Raw genomic sequence first — 20,506 nt, 5'->3', positions numbered from 1 at the left:
CCAAGGATGGACTTCAAGCAACGAGGAGGAGATGGAGGTTGAGAATGGGACCATTCAAGCACCACGCCACACAGCGCAGAGGAGGAAAGAGCAGAGGGCCGCCGGGCACCAGCCTGAGCCACCCTCAGCCACCGTACGGTACGTGACACATGTAACACGCCACAAGCCTCAGCCTCAGTACCGAGCCTTTGATCCAGATCGAACTCAAAGTCAAATGTGCTTCGCTGTTTTGACCACCCAGATGCGAAGTATTGCACGCATGTCCGTCTCATTTGAAGGCGCACCCAATATTCCCGTTGGCCACAGCAGAATCGCCCCGAGGAGGATGCGTAGAGCCGAACGGCCCTGTGCTCTGGCACGAGTGTTGTCCCGGGGGATGGCCAAATATGTACTAGCAACTAGCTTGAAAGATGTGTTGTGGGCAGAGCTGAGTCGTGGAGTGGATCAGAATACACTGTCGTAGTATGCTTTCTTGTATGTAAGTGCTAACTGCCAGGATGTATTCCATGACTGGAAGCTCTAGCTATAGTGTGTGAGTCGATACTAGCGGTGTTCGCCGCGACCAGACTAAAACAATGTCCAGACTTAGTACACAAGGCCTCGTATCTGTACTTGGATGACTCGCCAGTGGCTTCTCTGAGTCGAGAAACTACTGTGACTATGTAAAGGAACGCACGACTACTAAGGCTCACGACTTGGCGTATTTCCTGAAGAAAAACAGAGACAGAGGAACCAACGTTGAACGTTGAACGTTGAACGACGTGTTCGGCACAATAACCATCGTATTCCGCCAAGCATACACAATCAGCGACATGCGTAAGCAAACGCGCAATCTAACTAGTACCACTTCAGTATATCAACGTCCATACAGACTCAGTCCAACTCGTCGATCTCCATCGCCCTCGCGAAGAGCTCCTCCTCGAACTCGCGGGCCAACAGCTCTTCCTCCTCGCTCAAGCTGCGGCGGCGAGGCGGTTTGGGAAGCGGGCGCGGCTTCGGCTTGGGGGTCGGAGGCAACGGGCGGGGAGCTGGCTTCGGGGTCGGAGGGAGTGGGCGCGGTGGGCCCCTGGGCATTACATCACGGACCCAGAAGACATCCTCGTCGTCGAACGAACGCTCGAAGAGGGACTCTTCATCGAAGTCACGCTCCTCAAGCTCGGAGTCGCTCCAGGTGCTGCGGCGCTTAGGAGGTTTGGGCAGCGGGCGCGGCTTAGGCTTGGGGGTCGGAGGCAACGGGCGGGGAGCTGGCTTCGGGGTCGGGGGAAGTGGGCGCGGCGGGCCCCTGGGCATCACGTCGCGTGCCCAGAGGCTGTCCTCGAGGCCCCGCTCGTACAGAGTCTCATCCTCGGCTGCGCGGGACCAACTGTGCAAGGAATCAGTTTCGGTGTGGCATGCAACAGGGCAGAAACTCACAGTCCTACGGGGAGGGCGAGAGCCGGCGCGGCGGTCGCAGCAGCAAGAACAACAGAGAATACGGTGGAGTAACGCATGATGGGTCGTAAGACGTGCGGGGCAGAAAGAACGACGGTCGTGAAAAAAGCGGGGCTAGCATCCGCGGTCAGTATCGACAGCGACAGTCAGGAGTGTTACAGTACTCACCAACCAGTACCCTCACTTGGGATGAGCTCGAATGAGAAGAGTGAGCTGAGGAATGGGGGAGAGGGCGGACTTCTTTTATACGTAGAGCTCCCAGCGCTGCACAAGCGGCTATCGGGAATGTCCCAAGAGTCTAGAGAAGCAGACGGGCAACGAACACGGGAATCTGCGGCGTTCGTGTACCACAAACCAACAGTACACCGCATGCCTTCCCGCTGCAAAGTCATGATACCCGCATCTATGGAGTGAATGGGCTCCGTAACAACCGTAGGTCCACCTTAACATTCAACAGGCATTTGGGTCCCTACGAGATCTTTGCGACATTAGCCTATGCCGTGAACATTGTGAGCTGAAGGAGAATACACCGTGCGGCGTGAGGATCACATGTCGTTTGTCCGAGTATTGCCAGCTTAGCTGGCGGCTGTAGAAGATTCGGGTTACACGCATCCTCTACACTGGTAGCCGAAACAACAAGGTGCGGACTGTCTCAGATTGACGCACCTGGCCCGGGTGCACCCACACGCGACCCGATGGGTACGGCGAGACGTCGGAGACGAGACGCACGGCGGCTCGCGAGCGGATGAAAGCTTGAGCGAAAGACGTATCAGCACAACTTCAATGCAAACTTTAGGAGCCCGTTACTTAGCTGCAGAGAACAAGACGAACATTACTGGCTGCTTCATGCCTGCGCTATGGTGTCAGTAGTGCAAGCCCTTCACAAAGCTTGAAGTCCCGTCTGTGATAGATATCATATAGAACCGTTCCCATCGCTGCAACGTCCGAACGCAGGCGCTCAAGGCGCTTCGTGGTGGTCTTCCAGCATCGGATTCCCGCAGATCTACATGCTATAGCGCGCATGAGTGACAGTGCATGATTATTGACAGTGTGGATGCGGTGCTGATCTACGTGACTTACATAGTAAGCATACGGAGAGCGCCCCGTACTGTGCCCGGTCGGGATCTCGGTCGGGTTAGGTTTCTTAGCGGTGAGTTGAGTACCACAGGCGCGACTCTTGGGCAGGACACACCGAAAGTACCTGGCTAAGTTGCGATAAATTGTAGGAATTCTAGCCCGACATAGCAGTGCTGTCGATCGGCACTCGCACTAGGTGAAGTCCAAACCAACCGCAAGTCTCCTGATTCACCAAAACAGTGGGCACTGCCAGCATTGCGCCAGCAGAGATCGGGGAACGTAGATGCTCTGCGGTTGCTCTGCGGGTTGCTGTCAAAATGTCCGAACGAAAGAGGCGCCTCGGGCGGGATCACATACCTCAGTGTCTACTCGGATCTTTCGGCCATGGAGTGTAAGCGATTTGTAGCCCGCCCGGATGCGGGACGGGCCTGATTTTCGTACCCAATGGGCAAGCGTGTCTCACACACGGATCCCGCGCCATGTGAAGTCACTACAGAGGAGTGTTTACCGCGTCGGGTATTCCACAGACGTGGACCGGCTACTTGTCATGCATATACTCACACAAGTCACGCACTAAGTTCCAGGCGTTGAGTGGGACCGGCGACGCTAACATGTACCATAGTCCTGGCGCAACTGGATGCGTGACGAGCAACACTGCAAAACAATAATGCATTCAAGTCCTTCGATATTACACGATGATCTCAGCAACGTGACATTCTGCGACATAGATCACCAACAGTCCATACTACGTACCAGTGGCTCGTACAAATCGATCAATCGACCTCCTCCTCTTCATTGTAAGTGCTCTTCGCGGGTAGCTTGTCGGTGCGCCTGAACGGCTTGCAGTCATCTGAGCGATCGATGTCCAGCAGCACGCCAAACACGACATTCTCTCCTCCATCTTCAGCCTTCCCTTCGAGAATCTTGATGTTATCCTCGGATACATTCCCGTGGAGGATACCCGCTTTGTAATATCCTTCGTGCGCTGAAACGATGGTAGAACAACGAATTAGAGCGAGTCTGACAATGCGGAGTACTGGCATACGCACCAAGTATCGCGCAGAGCATTGCGGCGACCATCTCCCATGAGCTGCGGAACTCGCTAAGGCGCCGCGGCTTCACTTTGATGATGTGCGGTGATAGTCGGCGGAGGGGAATGCTCATGTTGTAGGCGAATCAGCAAGGGCCCAAGATGTCAGAGGTCGGTCGTCGTTCACCGGGCGAGAGTCGGAATCTTTCGTCCCGAAAGATTGGGAAAAGAGTTCGAATCTTTTTACCCATATTTGGTATGAATGATTAGTAATATGATTGCAAACATTATGTTCGATCATTGTGTGCACAATATTGGAGACAGATTCCTAAAAAGATTGTAGACATTGTTTTGAATCATTCTGTGTGCAGTATTGAAGACAGATTGGTGTAAAGATTGGAAATGAGTTTTGGTCATAACATCTCTGATCTTTCAATGTAGAAGCTTGCAGAAAGTTCTCAGATGCAGAATGAATATTTTGGGCCAAATTGATTGTGAACAGACATCAAAAGGATTGCAGAGTGATAAGTTACAATCTTGTTTCTCCATAATCACATCATGTAATATTGACAAATGATTGTGACAGGCTTCACAATCCTCCATATCTAATGTATTCCAAAGGTCTTTCAAAGGAAGTTTTGAGTTCTGTGAATACTGTCTTTTAGGTATGAAAGATTGGAAAGTATGATTGCAATCCTATCACAGCACATGTGTGCAGAAAGATGGTGATAGGATTAGAATGCAATTTTGAAGCTTGTGTCTCTGATTGAAGTGTAACATTGTTCATGATCTCTCCACAAACTCTTCTCCTGAAATATTGGGAACATTGTACTCAAGATTTGGGCATGAAGTATTGGAAATAGATAGCAGTGGCACACCTAGCTGCAGTGTACCCTCTCAATTCCAACAGCTCACATGAAGAGATACATGAAGTATTGTGACCATGGGGGTGACAAATCATGTTTGTGATCTTTCAGGGAACAAAGATAGTGAATGAAAGTGTGCCACTCCTAAAAGATTGCAAACATGTGTGTGCCACTTGTGAAAGATTGCAAACAAATGGGTGCCACTCAGAGCAGATTGTAAAGAAATCAGTACTGATGCCATCTGGGACCAGCCTCTGCATATGTAAACATGGTCAATCACACTGGACTATGACTTGGATAGGCAGACAAGTCAATACAGTGACAGGCTGACTAATATATGTAGTACATGTATATGTATAAAGCACATACACTGGATAGTACAGCCTGAACATTGGGACAATTAGTGGTGTTGCAGGTGATTGTACAGTGTAATTGTACAAGGACATGTAACATGCTTGTACAACTGCCATGCATATGTATTGCTACTGTACAACTACCTGTGCAACTGTACAAGGAGTTGTACAACTACTTGTACATCTACTTGTACATAACAACTTGTACAACTACTTGTACATCTACTTGTACAGGGACTTGTACAACTACCTGTGCAACTGTACAAGGGCTTGTACAAAGGCTTGTACAAGGGCTTGTACAAAGGCTTGTACAAAGACTTGTACAAGGGCTTGTACATGGGATTTGTACAAGGACTTGTACATGGGATTTGTACAAGGACTTGTACATGGGATTTGTACAAGGACTTGTACAAGGGCTTGTACAAAGGCTTGTACAAAGACTTGTACAACTACTTGTACAACTACTTGTACAGGGACTTGTACAGGGACTTGTACATCTACTACGTGCAGTCACAGAGCAGTGCGAGCAGAACTCTGAGGCCGGGCAACGTACAGCACGACGCACACAGTGATCGTGAGCACGTAGGGCCAATTCACTACGTGCACAGACAGCCGATGGATGGACAGCATGCGCGCGCAAGTGAGCAAGCAAGTGGGTGACAAGGCGGGTACAGGGCATGACAACGCCCAGCACGACACGGACACGGACAGTGACCATATGCATACAGGGTGAATACCCTGTGTGCAAACATGGCCGTCAGCAGGTGAACATGGCCATAGGCCTTCTTTAAAGGTTTGTGAATGTGCATGGCACATCGATGACAATTCTTCTGACCATCTTCACGATAAGGCTATAGAGCTCGACTAGTACGACCCAGGCTCCCGACTCGGGCTTTCTCGATCACATCACCAAATATTGTGATGGCACCGGTACCACCAGACGGCTGTTGCGCGAACGCAAGGTCCTGCGCTTTGTCCCATTTGGCTCACCACTCGATAAGGATCCAACCGAGGCGGGCGACTTAAGCTTACTGGGTACTAACACCGGTGATGTGGCTACACCGTTTGAGCCATCAATTGAGGCCGCAGTACAATCGATATCGACCCGTTAGGCGGAGCTGTCATTGACTGCCATCCCGACGCGAGGCATTCGTGCCGTCCCACTAGCCCGAGTGCGCAAGCCTGAGCACAATAACCGAGCGCAGTCGGAGGAAGAGGGACAGAACAAATGACAGGTAGGAGTGGTGAACGAAGAGACAGGAAAGCAGAGGCGTGAAACCCAAGGTCGGTCGTTTTTAGCATTCCTACTGACGGCTTCTGTTTTCAGTCACCATGCTCGAGCAAATGCATTGACAAGCAACAACTTGCAGTGCCTATTTGTCCGCCAGTCCCGCCAGTCCGTGCCCGCCCTCGCCCTCTTTGCTTGCACGCCCGCCCGCGCGCTCTCCCCGTCTCCTTTGCTCAGCTTACGCGCCCGCCTGCTTTGTTCGCCCACCTGTTGAATGGCCCGCCCACCCTGCCTCACATTGCAGCCCATTCCCATCCTTCTCCCTGGCTTGCCCTCGCCCTTTCGCTGTTGCCCTCTTGCTTGCCCGCTTATCCTCTCGCGCCTACCTGCTTGCACTCTCGCGCCTACCTGCTTGCACTCTCGTGCCCGCCCGCTTACCCTCTTATGCCCACGCGCCCGCCCTCTCGCACCCGCATCGCCAGTCTTTCCTGTATGCCCATCCTCTCGTTAGCTTGCCCTCCCGTTCTCGTTGCTCTTCTCTCGCCCATTCACCCCTACCCTGTCCGCGTGTTCTTGTACGCCCGTGATCGCCCTGTTGCTAGCTCGACCACCCGCCCGCCAACACGTTCTTTCCTGCCTGCATTTGTCCTCTTACCCGACCACCGCCCACCCAGGCCTGCCCTTCCGTCTTCGGCTTCATGCCTGCTCGCCCTCGACTTCTTGGGTCCCCAGCAGTTCTGAGGGTAGAGCCATTGAGGTCGACTGTACCTCCGACACCGATGAGGGAGGAACTCAGCCCACTTACGCCTCGGGAAGCCTGCAAGGTTGCAATGCCGCAGGAGGTTGTGTCAAAGCCAACAATCCCGAAGGAGGCATCGAAGGCTGCAACACCGAGGGACGCTACCGACGTCCAAGGAGGCCTCCCGGAGCCCCCCGAGGTGTCGAAGGTGCTGACTCGGTCAACATGAAAGGTGTCTGCATAAAAGGTGTTAGCTCTGCATGCCTGCGGTGGACATTTGCGCTGTGCAGCCTGTGCTGCACGTCGCCGTATCCCGTGCATGCCGTCCATCCGTCCTCGCCTATCTCCCAGCTGCTTGCCCTCCCTCGCCATCTGCTCGCTTCCGTCCTCGTTCGCTGTGTACTCGTCCTCGTCTGTCTCCCAGTTGCTTGCATGTCTCTCCCAGCCGCTCGCCTCCCCCGCCACCCGCTCGCTCCCGTGTGCGCCCGCCATCTACTTGTCCTTGCCTGTCTCCTAGCCGCTTGCTGCCCTTCACCGCCGTCTGCTCGCTCGCGCACGCGCCTCACTGTCCGCTCGTTCTCGCCTGTCTTCTAGCTGCTTGCCTGTCTCTCTAGCTGCTCGCCCTCCCTCGCCACCCGCTTGCCCTCCCTTGCCATCCACTCGCCCTCCCTCGCCGTGTGCTCGCCCTCCTTTGCCATCCGATTGCCCGTCCGTGCCCTGCGGTTTGCTCGTCCTCGCCTGTCTCCCAGCCGCTTGGCTGTCTCTCCCAGCTGCTCGCCCTCCCCCGTCACCCGCTCGCTCCCGTCCGCTTGCAGTCATCGCTGCTCGTCGGTATGGCTCTGCGTGTCGGCTGTGTTTGTACGCGGGGCTTTTGCCCTCTGCGCTCGCGGGTGGCGTGTGTTCTGTTGTGCGCTCCTGTATGTCTACTGCCTACTCGCCCTCCCTCAGGCTTGTCCTTCAGCCATTCACACATGGTCCGTTCCTCGGCCATGTTTGCACACAGGGTATTCACCCTGTATGCATATGGTCACTGTCCGTGTCCGTGTCGTGCTGGGCGTTGTCATGCCCTGTACCCGCCTTGTCACCCACTTGCTTGCTCACTTGCGCGCGCATGCTGTCCATCCATCGGCTGTCTGTGCACGTAGTGAATTGGCCCTACGTGCTCACGATCACTGTGTGCGTCGTGCTGTACGTTGCCCGGCCTCAGAGTTCTGCTCGCACTGCTCTGTGACTGCACGTAGTAGATGTACAAGTCCCTGTACAAGTCCCTGTACAAGTAGTTGTACAAGTAGTTGTACAAGTCTTTGTACAAGCCTTTGTACAAGCCCTTGTACAAGTCCTTGTACAAATCCCATGTACAAGTCCTTGTACAAATCCCATGTACAAGTCCTTGTACAAATCCCATGTACAAGCCCTTGTACAAGTCTTTGTACAAGCCTTTGTACAAGCCCTTGTACAAGCCTTTGTACAAGCCCTTGTACAGTTGCACAGGTAGTTGTACAAGTCCCTGTACAAGTAGATGTACAAGTAGTTGTACAAGTTGTTATGTACAAGTAGATGTACAAGTAGTTGTACAACTCCTTGTACAGTTGCACAGGTAGTTGTACAGTAGCAATACATATGCATGGCAGTTGTACAAGCATGTTACATGTCCTTGTACAATTACACTGTACAATCACCTGCAACACCACTAATTGTCCCAATGTTCAGGCTGTACTATCCAGTGTATGTGCTTTATACATATACATGTACTACATATATTAGTCAGCCTGTCACTGTATTGACTTGTCTGCCTATCCAAGTCATAGTCCAGTGTGATTGACCATGTTTACATATGCAGAGGCTGGTCCCAGATGGCATCAGTACTGATTTCTTTACAATCTGCTCTGAGTGGCACCCATTTGTTTGCAATCTTTCACAAGTGGCACACACATGTTTGCAATCTTTTAGGAGTGGCACACTTTCATTCACTATCTTTGTTCCCTGAAAGATCACAAACATGATTTGTCACCCCCATGGTCACAATACTTCATGTATCTCTTCATGTGAGCTGTTGGAATTGAGAGGGTACACTGCAGCTAGGTGTGCCACTGCTATCTATTTCCAATACTTCATGCCCAAATCTTGAGTACAATGTTCCCAATATTTCAGGAGAAGAGTTTGTGGAGAGATCATGAACAATGTTACACTTCAATCAGAGACACAAGCTTCAAAATTGCATTCTAATCCTATCACCATCTTTCTGCACACATGTGCTGTGATAGGATTGCAATCATACTTTCCAATCTTTCATACCTAAAAGACAGTATTCACAGAACTCAAAACTTCCTTTGAAAGACCTTTGGAATACATTAGACATGGAGGATTGTGAAGCCTGTCACAATCATTTGTCAATATTACATGATGTGATTATGGAGAAACAAGATTGTAACTTATCACTCTGCAATCCTTTTGATGTCTGTTCACAATCAATTTGGCCCAAAATATTCATTCTGCATCTGAGAACTTTCTGCAAGCTTCTACATTGAAAGATCAGAGATGTTATGACCAAAACTCATTTCCAATCTTTACACCAATCTGTCTTCAATACTGCACACAGAATGATTCAAAACAATGTCTACAATCTTTTTAGGAATCTGTCTCCAATATTGTGCACACAATGATCGAACATAATGTTTGCAATCATATTACTAATCATTCATACCAAATATGGGTAAAAAGATTCGAACTCTTTTCCCAATCTTTCGGGACGAAAGATTCCGACTCTCGCCCGGTGGTTACTATACAGCTGCGAAGTTCGTTTATTGCATGTTTGCAGGTCATCGCATTTTCAAGCAACAGGACAAAAGGGACGAAATGGCATTGTACGAGCTGAGATGCCCTCTAGGCGAGCATATCCCCTCGGAGCCCTGGACAGTAGAAGGGTGCTGCGCAGATGCAGTGGTAGAATCGAGAATTGAGGAAGTCGCAGTACGCTCAATGCGAGTATCACGATACAGTACGTGGCCCAGTACTAGTGTAGTCGCAGGCCGGCGGTTTAGAGCGGGCCAACGGAGGATACTGTATACTTTTAAATGATTCGTCGGTCACGTGTCACAGGCGGCCCCGACGAAACGAAAATCCGGTGTGAATAACGTGTCACAGGGCCTTTGAGACGGGCGCTAGACCTGCGGCGCCGGCGCTACGCGCCCAATTAGGTAGGTAGTATACCTAATCGGGTAATTTGACGAATACAAATTTTCGTCAGGCCGGTCACAGTCACACTTGGGTGACGAACCATTTAAAAGTATACAGTACGTACCTATGTACAATGTGGAAAACCACCCGCCCCAGATCAGCGCGCGAGAGCTGAAGCTGTGCCTGCCGAAAGAGGTGGAAAGACAATGATGCAAGAGAGGACGAGGAGGAGAGCGAGGAGGGGTGGCGGGCCACACTGTGCCAGTGACCAAGTTCAAGTTGGCCACACGTTGGCCACACGCGTACGGGCGCTTTACACCTGCTTATGTAATCTTAGCAGCGCTCGCTCTTCCGACCAAATTCCTGCCTGTGGCACTGATCCAACCTGGGTCCAGGGACTCCGGAGAGGACGACCACTCGAGCCAGGACCGCGTGAAACGAGAAAAGAAGTGTGAAGTATCCAGTAGATTGTCTGCTAGCGTGAGTGCAATGCCGTACTTATCATCTTGGTCAGTGAACTGGCATCAGTGGCCAGCCTACAAATTTGCTTATTCGGGCATTGTCGTATCGTTTATTGTGTCGTTTGCCCCGAAGCTCTCACTGCTGCAGCTAGTATCATGTAGACGCAGAAAATGGAGACGGTTCATGATGCCAACTGTCAGAGGTGGACACGCCGTGAGTCCATGGAGACAACATGGCTTTAAAACCGAGGGAGTGCTGGAGCGTATCATCCGACTCCCGCCTCTGATCAATTTTTGGCCACAACACTCGTAGACGCAACGATGTCGTGGGCTCCTCTCACTATGAACGATGGTTGTATAGTGTCCTTGATGATTTTCCGGCTGCGCGTTAACGATATATCATGATGTGTAGGGAATCGCATCCCCAGGATCGCCTACGGCACCTGGGGGCGCGGCAACGGAGAGGAGGCAATCGCGTACGTCAGCAACGCGCTCTCTGTCGGTTGCACTCACATCGGTGGGTCGTTTGATGCTGGCATGCACTTGGATCATTGCTCACCGTGTTTTACACCAAAGATTCCGCCCAAGTATACAAGAACGACGCGGAGGCCGGAGCGGCTATTCGTGCGAGTGGACTGAAGCGCGAAGACATATACATCACCACGAAGTATTCTAGCCTTGCGGAAATCGACACGTCCATACGGAACAGCTGTGATTGGGTGAGCTCGTCATCGACGCGGTCAAGAAGTGGCTGAACAGATTCATGCTTACCTTGAACAGTTCGGCGTCGACTCCGTGGACATATACCTGATTCACGGACCCAACCATGCCAAACCGGACATACCGACGATCTGGAAGAAGATGGAGGGCATCAAGGAGGCAGGTTTGGCGAAGTGAGTAGACGTACTTCATCGGCGCTCTTGTGGGGAACTGTTCCTGGCCGCAGGAGTATCGGAGTGAGCAAGTTCATGGTCAGCCACCTGGAGATACTGTTGGAAAGCGCGAAGATCAAATCTGCAGTCAATCAGGTCAGTCGTCATACGAGCGTGGTCTCAGTCAATCCGTCCTGAATGCGGGCGACAGATCATGGTTCACCCACAAGTCATGCATATCCAAGGGCCTGTCATCGAGTTCTGCAAGAAGGAAGGCATCGTGGTCGAGGGATACTGTCCTCTTCTGTGCGTGACACCCTTCAGGATGTTGGCCATGAGTTGATTGTACCGTACAGACCTCTGATACACTACTCCGACGGCCTAGTCGCCACGCTCGCACATGAGATAGCGCAACGCCTGGGTGTCAAACCGGAGCAGGTCTTGATTGCGTGGTCAAAGTCGAAGGGCGTCGTGGTAGTCACGTGTGCATCGTTCATCGTACCAATGATCGTCGACGACTCACCCAGGGAACGTTCGTAGGTCGAGCACGAAGAAGGAGCGCTTGGAGGATATCCTCTCTGCAGGAGAACTCGGTACGTCTCTCCCTTGCGTCGTGATAATCGACAGCATCGTCATTTACTCACTGGTCTGGACGTATCCATCCAGAGCTTTCGCCTGAAGACATCAAGGCGATCGATGCAGCGGGATTGGCCGATCCTCAAGAACTCCCCACTCCTGCAATGTATGCAAGAAAACTGTGTCGTCAGCGCCATCGTGAAGTAAATCCAGGGTCATGGCTCGTCATAACTCAACGCGTCGCAACACACTCATCTGGTTGAAGAAACGGCTGATGCCTATCCGTTGAAGCATATAAGTACATAGCTAGGGCGACGTTCGTGGATCATATATGCAGAAATCTTGTATAGTAATGTGGCACTGTGAGGCTCCGCTTGTCAGTTGAAGATGGACAAGAGACAAAGGACGTACCTGCCACTACAGTTCCGAGACTTGGCCATCAAGTCCGAGGTTCTCAGAGACATTGCTCTTCGAGGCGTGACGGTGGCCAGAGGTGGCGACGTTGTTTCCACGTCTGAATTCTCTGCGACTCGCCCCATTGTCGAGATCCAGGAGGACGCCGTAGGTGCGGCTCGCTCCCGTGGGTGTCATTTCCTCGAATGTCATGATGGCCTCCGGATAGATATTCCTGTGGATGAACCCAGCCTCGTAGTACCCTTTGTGCGCTGGAGCCTTCTCAGGAAGAAAATGTATACCCGCGCACATTACGACGTACCGGTAATAGCATCAGCCATGGTGCGCACGAGTTCGAGGGAGGACCTGAACTCGATGAGCCGTCTCGGACGCACGCGTACTGTGTGCCAATTCGGGTCCAGTTTAGCAGTCATGTTTGGCGGACAGCTCAAAGACGAGTAGTTCTTCAGATGGGTTTCACGACGAAATGGAATGGAGGAACGGAGGAGGCCATGCGAACGCCATCACACGGTGCGATTCTGTGGCGCAAGCCTGCCAGCGTTCGCACGTGACCGTTCAAGAGAGCATTGTTCTTTGAGCGCTTGTACACTGCAGGCCGTCATCACAGCGACCACCCGTCTCCTCTCGATGCCCAAGAAAATAGCCATGCCAGTGAGTAGGATGATTTCTGAGCGCATTGCAGTCTGCCCGTACTCTTGTTTTTGGTGATATCCATGGGCGCCAATATCCTATGCGGATGCTTTCAGCAGGTGCTACATAAGGCGCCCACCGTTCGGAGAGCGAGACGCAGACGTCTCCGCCCCCGTCCATAGTGCTCTGTACGTAGGAGATCAGCGACTAACAGTGAGTACTACTTATCACTTATCGAGTATTCTTTACCTGAAGCACCAGTACTCTATTTACTGGTCACTGTGCTTGGGACCAGCCTCGGTCGCACAGAGTTCAGTTTGGCAAGTCTGATAACAGACTTAGTGCGTTGTCGGACCAGACGTTCCTGTCCGTCGCGCACGCACAGAATACCAAGATGTCCCAGGCTATAGGCCTTCAATCGTTGAACGACGATATCCTCAGTATCATCGTCACCGCATGGCTCTCCCAGCGAGACGCGGCCAATCTAGCCTTGACGTCCCGCACAGTGAGCACCGTCGCCAGGCGGCGCGTCCTCTCCTCCCTCCGACTCACGGCGCCAGTCGCCAGTTCCCGATTCCACAGGTTCATGCTCAAGGAGGACAGCGGCTTCCGCCTGCACTGTCTGCAAAAACTCTCCATCTTCCGCTCGAATCTCTCAGAGGTTGAACCGGACGACGGCTATACACCACTTGCCCGTGTCCTCGAACGGGCGCGAAACTTGCGGACGCTCGTCGTAACATACGTAGAGGACCACCTGGAGACCTCGAAAGGAGACGTACTCGGCGACGCCATCGCATCCCTTCGCGACCTCCAAGAGCTCGATCTGCATGATGTTGGCGAGGAGGGTATGGCTCTCTGCGAGAGGCTGACCTGCAAGCCGAGAGCAGTCCATTTGCGGGCATCGTGCTCATCCTTTGAGCCACATCTGGAGGTGGAGCATACAGCGTTCGCTGAGCTCCCCGTCCTGCAGGCCGCGTCGGTGGTGACTTTGCAAAACTTCACATTCGTGTCTCTCGCTGATGACGACTCGGAGCCACCGCCGCCACCAGGCCCTCTCCCAGCCCCGACCAACTTATGGCTCGACACGCACACCCTTCATCTAAGGAACGTCGATCCCATGGCGGTCGTCAAACTCTGCCCAAACCTCTCATACCTGCACATGACATTCGTAATGCTCGCTCATGATGGTCGAGACTTTTATCCCGGGGACTGGGATAATGCGTACAGCACTACTATCGGCCTTGTACCTGATATCATCGCGCGCCTGCGCGTCCTCGACGTCTTTGTCGACAATCCGGAGTCTATCCTCGACAAGACCATTGTCGCATCTGTCCGCGCGACTCATCCCGTGGTTCTCTCGATGCAATTCCATTATGGGGACAAGGGCCTGTGGGAACAACTCGCAGAACTGGCCAAGGGTCCTCAGGCGAGGTTGCGCTATCTCGACGTGCTGCTGCACGACGATCCTCTGCTCGCACAGAAATGGCTGGTACGCTTAACACCGCGCGCTTCCTAGTAACAGTTATCTCACTCATATGCATTCTGCTTCGGCGCAGGACGAGTGTCTCCCGCTGTTCTCTGACAGCAACCTCCTCTGCGTGGGCCTCAGGCTCGTCGAGTACATCGGGGACACCATCACCGCGCAGAAATACAGCGTACTCGAAGCCAGTCCGGACGACTCGAACTGGATCGAGGACAGCGAGTGGGAGGGCTTGTGGGACACGGCTCCGAAGGTACTCGCAGAGGTGATTCCATCCCTCCGCTACGTAGCGGTGTCGTCCGGGTGCATGGTGGAGGGCCGCGTGGACCGTGAGCAATCAACTTTTAGGGGGAAGGCACGATGGTGGCGCGTCGTGCGCGACAACTCGAAGGCAAATCCGGGCACGCCTGCGGGCGCTGCCACTGGAGCTGAAGATGGGATGGCACCGGCAGAGCTGACAGAGATCAATGGAGAGGAGGGAAGAGGAATGGACCAATACATGCGTGGCGAGGTTTTCGCAGACACTCTGCGACTTAATGAGTAACAGTCAAGTAGGTGTACCAGAGGAGATAGGTTCGAGCAAGAAACTGACGCGACCATGGCCCACGGAACCTCACTAAGTTACTTTGCTACTACTTGCATCTCGAAGCCCTGACACTCGAAGTCTCTGTTTACTATCATGATTAAGGACCAAAATTAAACATGGTAGTATCAAAACACATCGCAGAGCGGCTCATCGAATGTACTACTGGCAGTAGTACAGTAAGTAGTACTGCACTTAAATTACATATGTACTGTGCAGACCGTGAGGGTGCGCCACACTGCCGCCGTTGCAACTCAGATTGGCTACACCCGCTGGTCGCATGATAGTGGCCTCGAGGTACAGCGTCAATGATTGATTCTACAACACTGCCCACCGTTACGTGGCCCCACCTAAGTGAACAACATGAAAATTAATGGGTGTAGTAATACGGTGCTGCTACCTGTATTATCCCACACAAAGATTCTGACCAACTTGCAAATCTATTGAGCACGTCAGCTGTCATCCTCGGTGTGGTATAATCGTGTCTAATACTGACCACACGACGAATCGAGCCAAGGGTTTAGTGTGTGCAACTGTGCATCGGTAAGACCATAAGAAGACTCGATGTTCGAGCAGGAATCACCGCTAACGACGGTGTAGACATTGTTGCACGCCGGAGAATTTTGAACGCAGTAAGCCTGCGAGAGCGCTGTCAGTGAAGATAGACAGAAAAAACAGTAGCCGCGCACAGCCAACTGTAGATCTGGGGAGCAGAGTGAGCAGAGAGCGCAAGCGGAGATCCCAGCGATAAAAACACGTACTGTTGCAAGTCGACGAAACTTCAGGGTTCCAGCGCAAGAAGTCGCTCAGCGCGATGTTGTATCTGTACGTTGTATCAGCGCAATTAGTCATCATCAGCTAAAAAAACAACTCACTTGGAATCGATCGTGGTGCATGAGTCCCCGGACTGCACGGTATCTAGGCAACCCCTGAGACAGCGATCGCACGGAAAGTTGTCTGACTACCTACAATATGCAGTACAACTACCAGGAGAGAAATGATTGGTCAATGAATTACTTCACTAAGTCTTCGCACCACTCACTTCGTCCAGCTTCCGCTTGCGATGTTTGTGGGTGTCGCGACTACTGACGTAGAGGCCGTGGTTGCTGATGTGGTTGTTTGACCAATCGTTGTTGTCTGCGTCGGTGTCGTAATCGAGCCAACACAGAGGATCTGACCGACTTGCAAGTCGCAATTGGAGTCTAACCAGGGGTTGAGGTCCTGCAACTGAGCCGCAGTGATCCCTTCGTTCGTCTCAATGAGACCACAGTAGTCGCCGGAAGCGACAGTGTAGAGCTTGGGACAGGCGTCACCTGAGAGGTCTGATCAGTCGACCGGATCTTATGAGGCTCGTGAAACATCAAACCTCCGCCACCAACGCAATACGCCGCATTGAGCTCAATGGTCTCACATGCTGTATCGAGCTATCCATTCACAATTAGAATTCGGTGTAGTCGAATTACGGAACACCATACCTCGGGATTCCACCGTAGTAGATCAGTAAAGGATATGTTCGCTGCAACCTCCAGTGTCGAGCATGTGTCCCCGCTGACTACGGTCGCGTATGATGTACAATTCGTGAACGATCCCGCTGCAAGATTGCTGGGAGGACCGGTCGTCGTTGAGGAGGGCAGGTATATCGAAAGCACGCAATAGCTACGGAAGTCTGTTAGTAACATCGAAACGAGACGAACGGCATATAGAGAGTGAACGTACCTCACCCCGAGCTGTAGGGTAGTACAGTCAGCACCTGCGCCGGGGTTCAACTCCAGAAATTGGTCGCTCGTGAGCCCGAACTCGGCCTCAATGCTCGCGCAGCCATCACCGGCGACGACGGTGTACCACTCCGCGCAGTCCGGTGTACTCTTCGGGTCGGCATTGGACGGGCGCGTCGCGTTGTAGAGCGTATAGTTCCCTGTGGGGAAAACGACGCAGATGCTCGTGTTCGCGATGGGTGCCGCATTTGCGAGCTGTGGGTTCCAGGTCTCGAGTACGGATACGTTGAGTCCGACCTCTGAAGAAATCGAGTCGAGGGTGTCATTGCTCTGTAGGTCGAAGAGATCCGTCAGCGAGCAACGAAGGATGAAGCTTACATCATCATGATACCTGAACATCGTAATAATATCCGCATTCTAGAAAATATGATCAGCTCAGACGTGGGAAGGGTGCACAGCAGACTGACCTAAAGTGCGCGTGCCGTTGGCTACGTTTGTGGGCACGGCCACACCAACCGGGTCCAACGTCATCGTGTACCAGATGGGCGTGTAATTGGCGGTCGGCAACGGGTCGTGGTTCATGCCGCCATTGCTGAAGTTCCCGGTCGGGATCGGGGGCGCTGTTGAGGAGGCCAGCGGTGGGTATGGTGCAACTACATCAATGTCAGTGGCGTGTGCATGTTCAATGAGTTAGATGTGGCAGACCGCAATAGTAGTACCTAAACGACCCACGCAATAAGAAGCCGAATGATGCGATTAAGATGTATATACATACGCAAGCCAAAGGTTTGTACAATCGGCGTTGATCTAACAGTCTTTGCCATGAGGTCGCGTTCCTGAACCCCGAACAAACACTTGAAGTATCTCACCTCAGGGTTGATCGTCAAGAAGTCAGCAAGTGTGATGCCGTTGGCTATGATGATACTGGTGATCGTCATCAGCAGAGGAGACAATTCCACCGCAACGAGCCTGACCTGTTACAGTAATCGCCTATACAGAATTTCAGTGTTCGAAAACGCACTGAAGCTCATCAACTTACCTTCCTTCGTCAAGTACCATCTTCCGCAATTTGGCGTAGATCCCGGTCCCGTCGGCATGGGAACTGGAGCGACAGCAGTCGGCGTCGGGCTCGGCAGGGCAGTCGTAGTCACTCCAACCGCAGGCCATCCTCCGTTCGGACTGAGACAGATTGTGTCTCCCACCAACGCCGATATGCTCTGGCAATACGTCCCCAGCTCCGGATTGATCGAGATAAGCTGTACTGTCGTGACGTTTGTACCCGTCAGCGAGCCGCTCGCAGCGGCGACGGAGTCGCAAGTATCATTCGTTTGGACCGTGTATAGGTTGCACGCGGGTGGGATGCACAGCGTCGCGGGAGCAGTGATTGCGCAGGTACTGTCGACAAGTCCCGGGTTGCTTGATCGGATGTCGTTCGTGGATACTTGATACTGAGTGCCGAGCGCGGCGCAAGTGGTGTTGGTCGAGATAGTGACGTTTTGGCCGGTGTAGGCACAGGTGGCAGACATAGGCGGCGGGCCGGTCACACCGAACGTGGCGGTCGGCGCGGCGGAGACGACCTCAGAGGGGGCGACAGTAACGTTGTATGAATCGTACGCGCTGGAATACGCGGTCAGATAGTGGCAGCGAGGATAGCACATCACGTACGAGCCACATTGTTGGACAGCTTCGGAGAGCAGGTCCTGTAGCGGGTACGAGGATGAGACCGGGTTGGACACAGTGATGTTGAGCGTCTCCAGAGTGCAGAAGGTGCACAATTCGCTGCTGGGAAGGGAGAGCAGACCGCCCGTCGCGTTATATCCGTTCACAACAGGACCACAGTACTGCGCGTCGGACGCGTCATAGAGACACTGCAGCTCGTATGCACCTAGGACGGTGTCGATGACGTACGTCGCGGGATATGTCGCGTTCGTCGAGTCGGTGAACGTGTAGCCCGCGCAGTTCGTCGCGACAGCAGCACGGTAGCCTGTCAGGGCGGTGGAGCACGCGGATGTGCAGACAGCCTCGAGATCGGCGGTGTCCTGGAACAGATAGTCGTACGAGCTACGAGGGCGTGTCAGAAGCAAGCAGCACGAAGCAATAGCAGCATACCTCATGAGAGGAACAGTGGAATTGCACTGAATTGCGGCAGTGAGTGAGTCAGCGCAGGCGGACGGAGGGGCAGGGTTGGTCGGCAGGGCGTCCGAGGTGTACAATACAAAGGACGTAGTACTGTTATCGGCGTACGGACTTGTAGCATTGCTTAGCGTAGTGTCAAGGATGTGCAGATGAAGAGAAGTAACGGTCGAAGGCGTCGGTGCAGGGGAAGACGGCGACGGAGAAGCAGATGCACGCGCAGATCTCAGCTGCCCGAGAAGCCGATCGTGGAAAAGTGCATTGTGTGCGTCGCTGATCGACGTCAGCCTATGTTTGAAGGAAGTCAGCCAGTCAGCTGCAACGCCAGACACGATGGTGGCGACGATAACAAGGCGTAGCACCAACATAGCGAGAAGCGGGGAGATTGAGGGGGTGGGCAGATTGTGGGGACTGTACGGAAGAGCCAAGGCTGGGAGTATACATGCACAAGACTCGATCTTCAGAATTGGAGGGTGCACAGACGCGCACCGGGCGCGACACTGGGAACAGGCTTGAGATTCGTCCCGAAAGATGTTGTTTTATCTGCATCAATCCTAGTCAGCCTGCCGCATTATCGCCGCAACAGCCAGGCAGTTGGCAAGGCTATGTTGACAGACGCATGGCCAGAACGTAGACATCAGATCTACATGGGTCAAACCATGGATACTTCCATTGTGGCTAAGGCACGGTGGTCGCTGAGATTGCCGCTGGCGGGATTCTACATAGTAGTTAGTGCGTATGGCAACTGAAGAGAGAACGCCGGCAGCACTGTACAGATGCACCGGGCGGTCCGTTAATCGGCGAAAAGCTTGCTGATGTTGTGAGAGATCGCTATGGTCGTCGGAAGACATTGCCGGGCACTGATTAGGCCGCACACATACTTTGCAGAGTCCCAAATGATTGTGGCAGGTGCTCTACGTGAGTCACCGCTCCGTGATCTTTCTCTATCTTAGACTTGTGGTCGCGGTTGCTGAGGAACACATGGCTACAAGAACTCAGCTTGGTAGGCGTGTGCTGTAAGTTTCGCCGACGCACTTAGCTCCCGAAGACGGTTGGGGAAGAGGGACAGCGCCAGTTGAAGGACGGAAGAGACGGAGGAGACTTCCGTCCGAGTCCAGAGCAAACGACAGGGAGATTCGTATCAGCCGGTTGTTGACGCTGACAGAATAAAGTGTGATCCGTGCTTGAACCGGAGAGTAGTAGTTGGACTGTACATGAGTCTATAACCAAGGCTGGTCAACGCGTCTCAGTTGCCAGTGTGACACGTACCACTGGGTCGCCGAATTTGCCGCTGACGCCGAGGTGTGCGCCCGGCGCCACGTGCTTACGTCAGCACTGATAGATACATCGCCCCAGCCTGCACCGTAGTTCCTCGCCACCAGTATTCGGGTTAACTCCGTATCCGTTCTCGCTCGTTCAGTCCGACCGCAGCCACTGCAACCGCCCGAGCCGCTCCTGCTCGTTACAGGAGAGAATCTTGTCAAAGCACAAGAGGTGCACATCCACTGCTATTACAACGACAAGTTCTGGCTTTGATCACAGTCGGTCGTACAAGTCGAGCTGAGTCAAATCCTGTAAGTGGCAGTGACAGCAAGGACGGAAGCCTCAGAACTGGTGTACTTACCTTCTCAGAACCAGTACTAACAGTTACTAAAGACACTTCACGCTCCATTCGATCGCTCCATTCACAACCCGATTGATCATGACTTGATTCGACTGTCCTGAAAGAATTGCATGAAAC

General features: G+C 52.9%; 7 protein-coding genes across 7 annotated transcripts; 2 read left to right on the top strand and 5 right to left on the bottom strand.

The window, feature by feature from the left end:
* Nucleotides 1-767: 767 nt before the first annotated feature.
* B0H18DRAFT_1213783 (uncharacterized protein) lies at nucleotides 768-1,692 on the bottom strand. Its single transcript, XM_048036540.1, has 3 exons — nucleotides 1,600-1,692; nucleotides 1,414-1,545; nucleotides 768-1,363 (listed from the first exon to the last, which is right to left on the bottom strand). Exons 2-3 carry the CDS (start codon nucleotides 1,488-1,490, stop codon nucleotides 874-876), a joined length of 567 nt encoding a protein of 188 aa, XP_047889589.1. The 5' UTR covers nucleotides 1,491-1,545; nucleotides 1,600-1,692; the 3' UTR covers nucleotides 768-873.
* Nucleotides 1,693-3,281: 1,589 nt separating this feature from the next.
* On the bottom strand, nucleotides 3,282-3,672 carry B0H18DRAFT_1122446 (uncharacterized protein; the record flags this gene model as incomplete). The annotated part of the gene is made up of 2 exons (XM_048034515.1): nucleotides 3,282-3,493; nucleotides 3,558-3,672. The coding sequence occupies 2 exons, from the start codon at nucleotides 3,670-3,672 to the stop codon at nucleotides 3,282-3,284; spliced, it is 327 nt and encodes a 108-aa protein (XP_047889588.1).
* Nucleotides 3,673-10,683: 7,011 nt separating this feature from the next.
* On the top strand, nucleotides 10,684-12,099 carry B0H18DRAFT_1122445 (Aldo/keto reductase; the record flags this gene model as incomplete). Its single annotated transcript, XM_048034514.1, has 10 exons — nucleotides 10,684-10,717; nucleotides 10,775-10,879; nucleotides 10,939-11,081; nucleotides 11,143-11,255; nucleotides 11,309-11,390; nucleotides 11,446-11,540; nucleotides 11,591-11,716; nucleotides 11,775-11,827; nucleotides 11,901-11,976; nucleotides 12,024-12,099. The coding sequence occupies 10 exons, from the start codon at nucleotides 10,684-10,686 to the stop codon at nucleotides 12,097-12,099; spliced, it is 903 nt and encodes a 300-aa protein (XP_047889587.1).
* Nucleotides 11,776-12,673, bottom strand: B0H18DRAFT_1027439 (uncharacterized protein). The gene is made up of 5 exons (XM_048029878.1): nucleotides 12,526-12,673; nucleotides 12,222-12,475; nucleotides 12,062-12,170; nucleotides 11,901-11,989; nucleotides 11,776-11,827 (listed from the first exon to the last, which is right to left on the bottom strand). The coding sequence occupies exons 1-2, from the start codon at nucleotides 12,635-12,637 to the stop codon at nucleotides 12,228-12,230; spliced, it is 360 nt and encodes a 119-aa protein (XP_047889586.1). The 5' UTR covers nucleotides 12,638-12,673; the 3' UTR covers nucleotides 11,776-11,827; nucleotides 11,901-11,989; nucleotides 12,062-12,170; nucleotides 12,222-12,227.
* Nucleotides 12,674-13,248: 575 nt separating this feature from the next.
* On the top strand, nucleotides 13,249-14,878 carry B0H18DRAFT_1122443 (uncharacterized protein; the record flags this gene model as incomplete). The annotated part of the gene is made up of 2 exons (XM_048034513.1): nucleotides 13,249-14,343; nucleotides 14,411-14,878. The coding sequence occupies 2 exons, from the start codon at nucleotides 13,249-13,251 to the stop codon at nucleotides 14,876-14,878; spliced, it is 1,563 nt and encodes a 520-aa protein (XP_047889585.1).
* Nucleotides 14,879-15,335: 457 nt separating this feature from the next.
* On the bottom strand, nucleotides 15,336-15,835 carry B0H18DRAFT_1027436 (uncharacterized protein). Its single transcript, XM_048029877.1, has 2 exons — nucleotides 15,679-15,835; nucleotides 15,336-15,620 (listed from the first exon to the last, which is right to left on the bottom strand). Exons 1-2 carry the CDS (start codon nucleotides 15,770-15,772, stop codon nucleotides 15,403-15,405), a joined length of 312 nt encoding a protein of 103 aa, XP_047889584.1. The 5' UTR covers nucleotides 15,773-15,835; the 3' UTR covers nucleotides 15,336-15,402.
* A 284-nt stretch (nucleotides 15,836-16,119) lies between these two features.
* On the bottom strand, nucleotides 16,120-19,133 carry B0H18DRAFT_1195558 (uncharacterized protein; the record flags this gene model as incomplete). Its single annotated transcript, XM_048036073.1, has 12 exons — nucleotides 16,120-16,341; nucleotides 16,393-16,573; nucleotides 16,634-16,962; nucleotides 17,024-17,049; nucleotides 17,100-17,285; nucleotides 17,338-17,351; nucleotides 17,408-17,439; nucleotides 17,502-17,556; nucleotides 17,650-18,249; nucleotides 18,298-18,332; nucleotides 18,369-18,517; nucleotides 18,698-19,133. The coding sequence occupies 12 exons, from the start codon at nucleotides 19,131-19,133 to the stop codon at nucleotides 16,120-16,122; spliced, it is 2,265 nt and encodes a 754-aa protein (XP_047889583.1).
* Between the last annotated feature and the right edge of the window lie 1,373 nt (nucleotides 19,134-20,506).

Source organism: Fomitopsis serialis, assembly GCF_022376445.1.
Source record: "Fomitopsis serialis strain Sig1Antser10 chromosome Unknown B0H18scaffold_77, whole genome shotgun sequence".
NCBI classification, from domain to species: domain Eukaryota; kingdom Fungi; phylum Basidiomycota; class Agaricomycetes; order Polyporales; family Fomitopsidaceae; genus Fomitopsis; species Fomitopsis serialis.
This window is presented reverse-complemented; position numbering and strand designations above follow the sequence as displayed.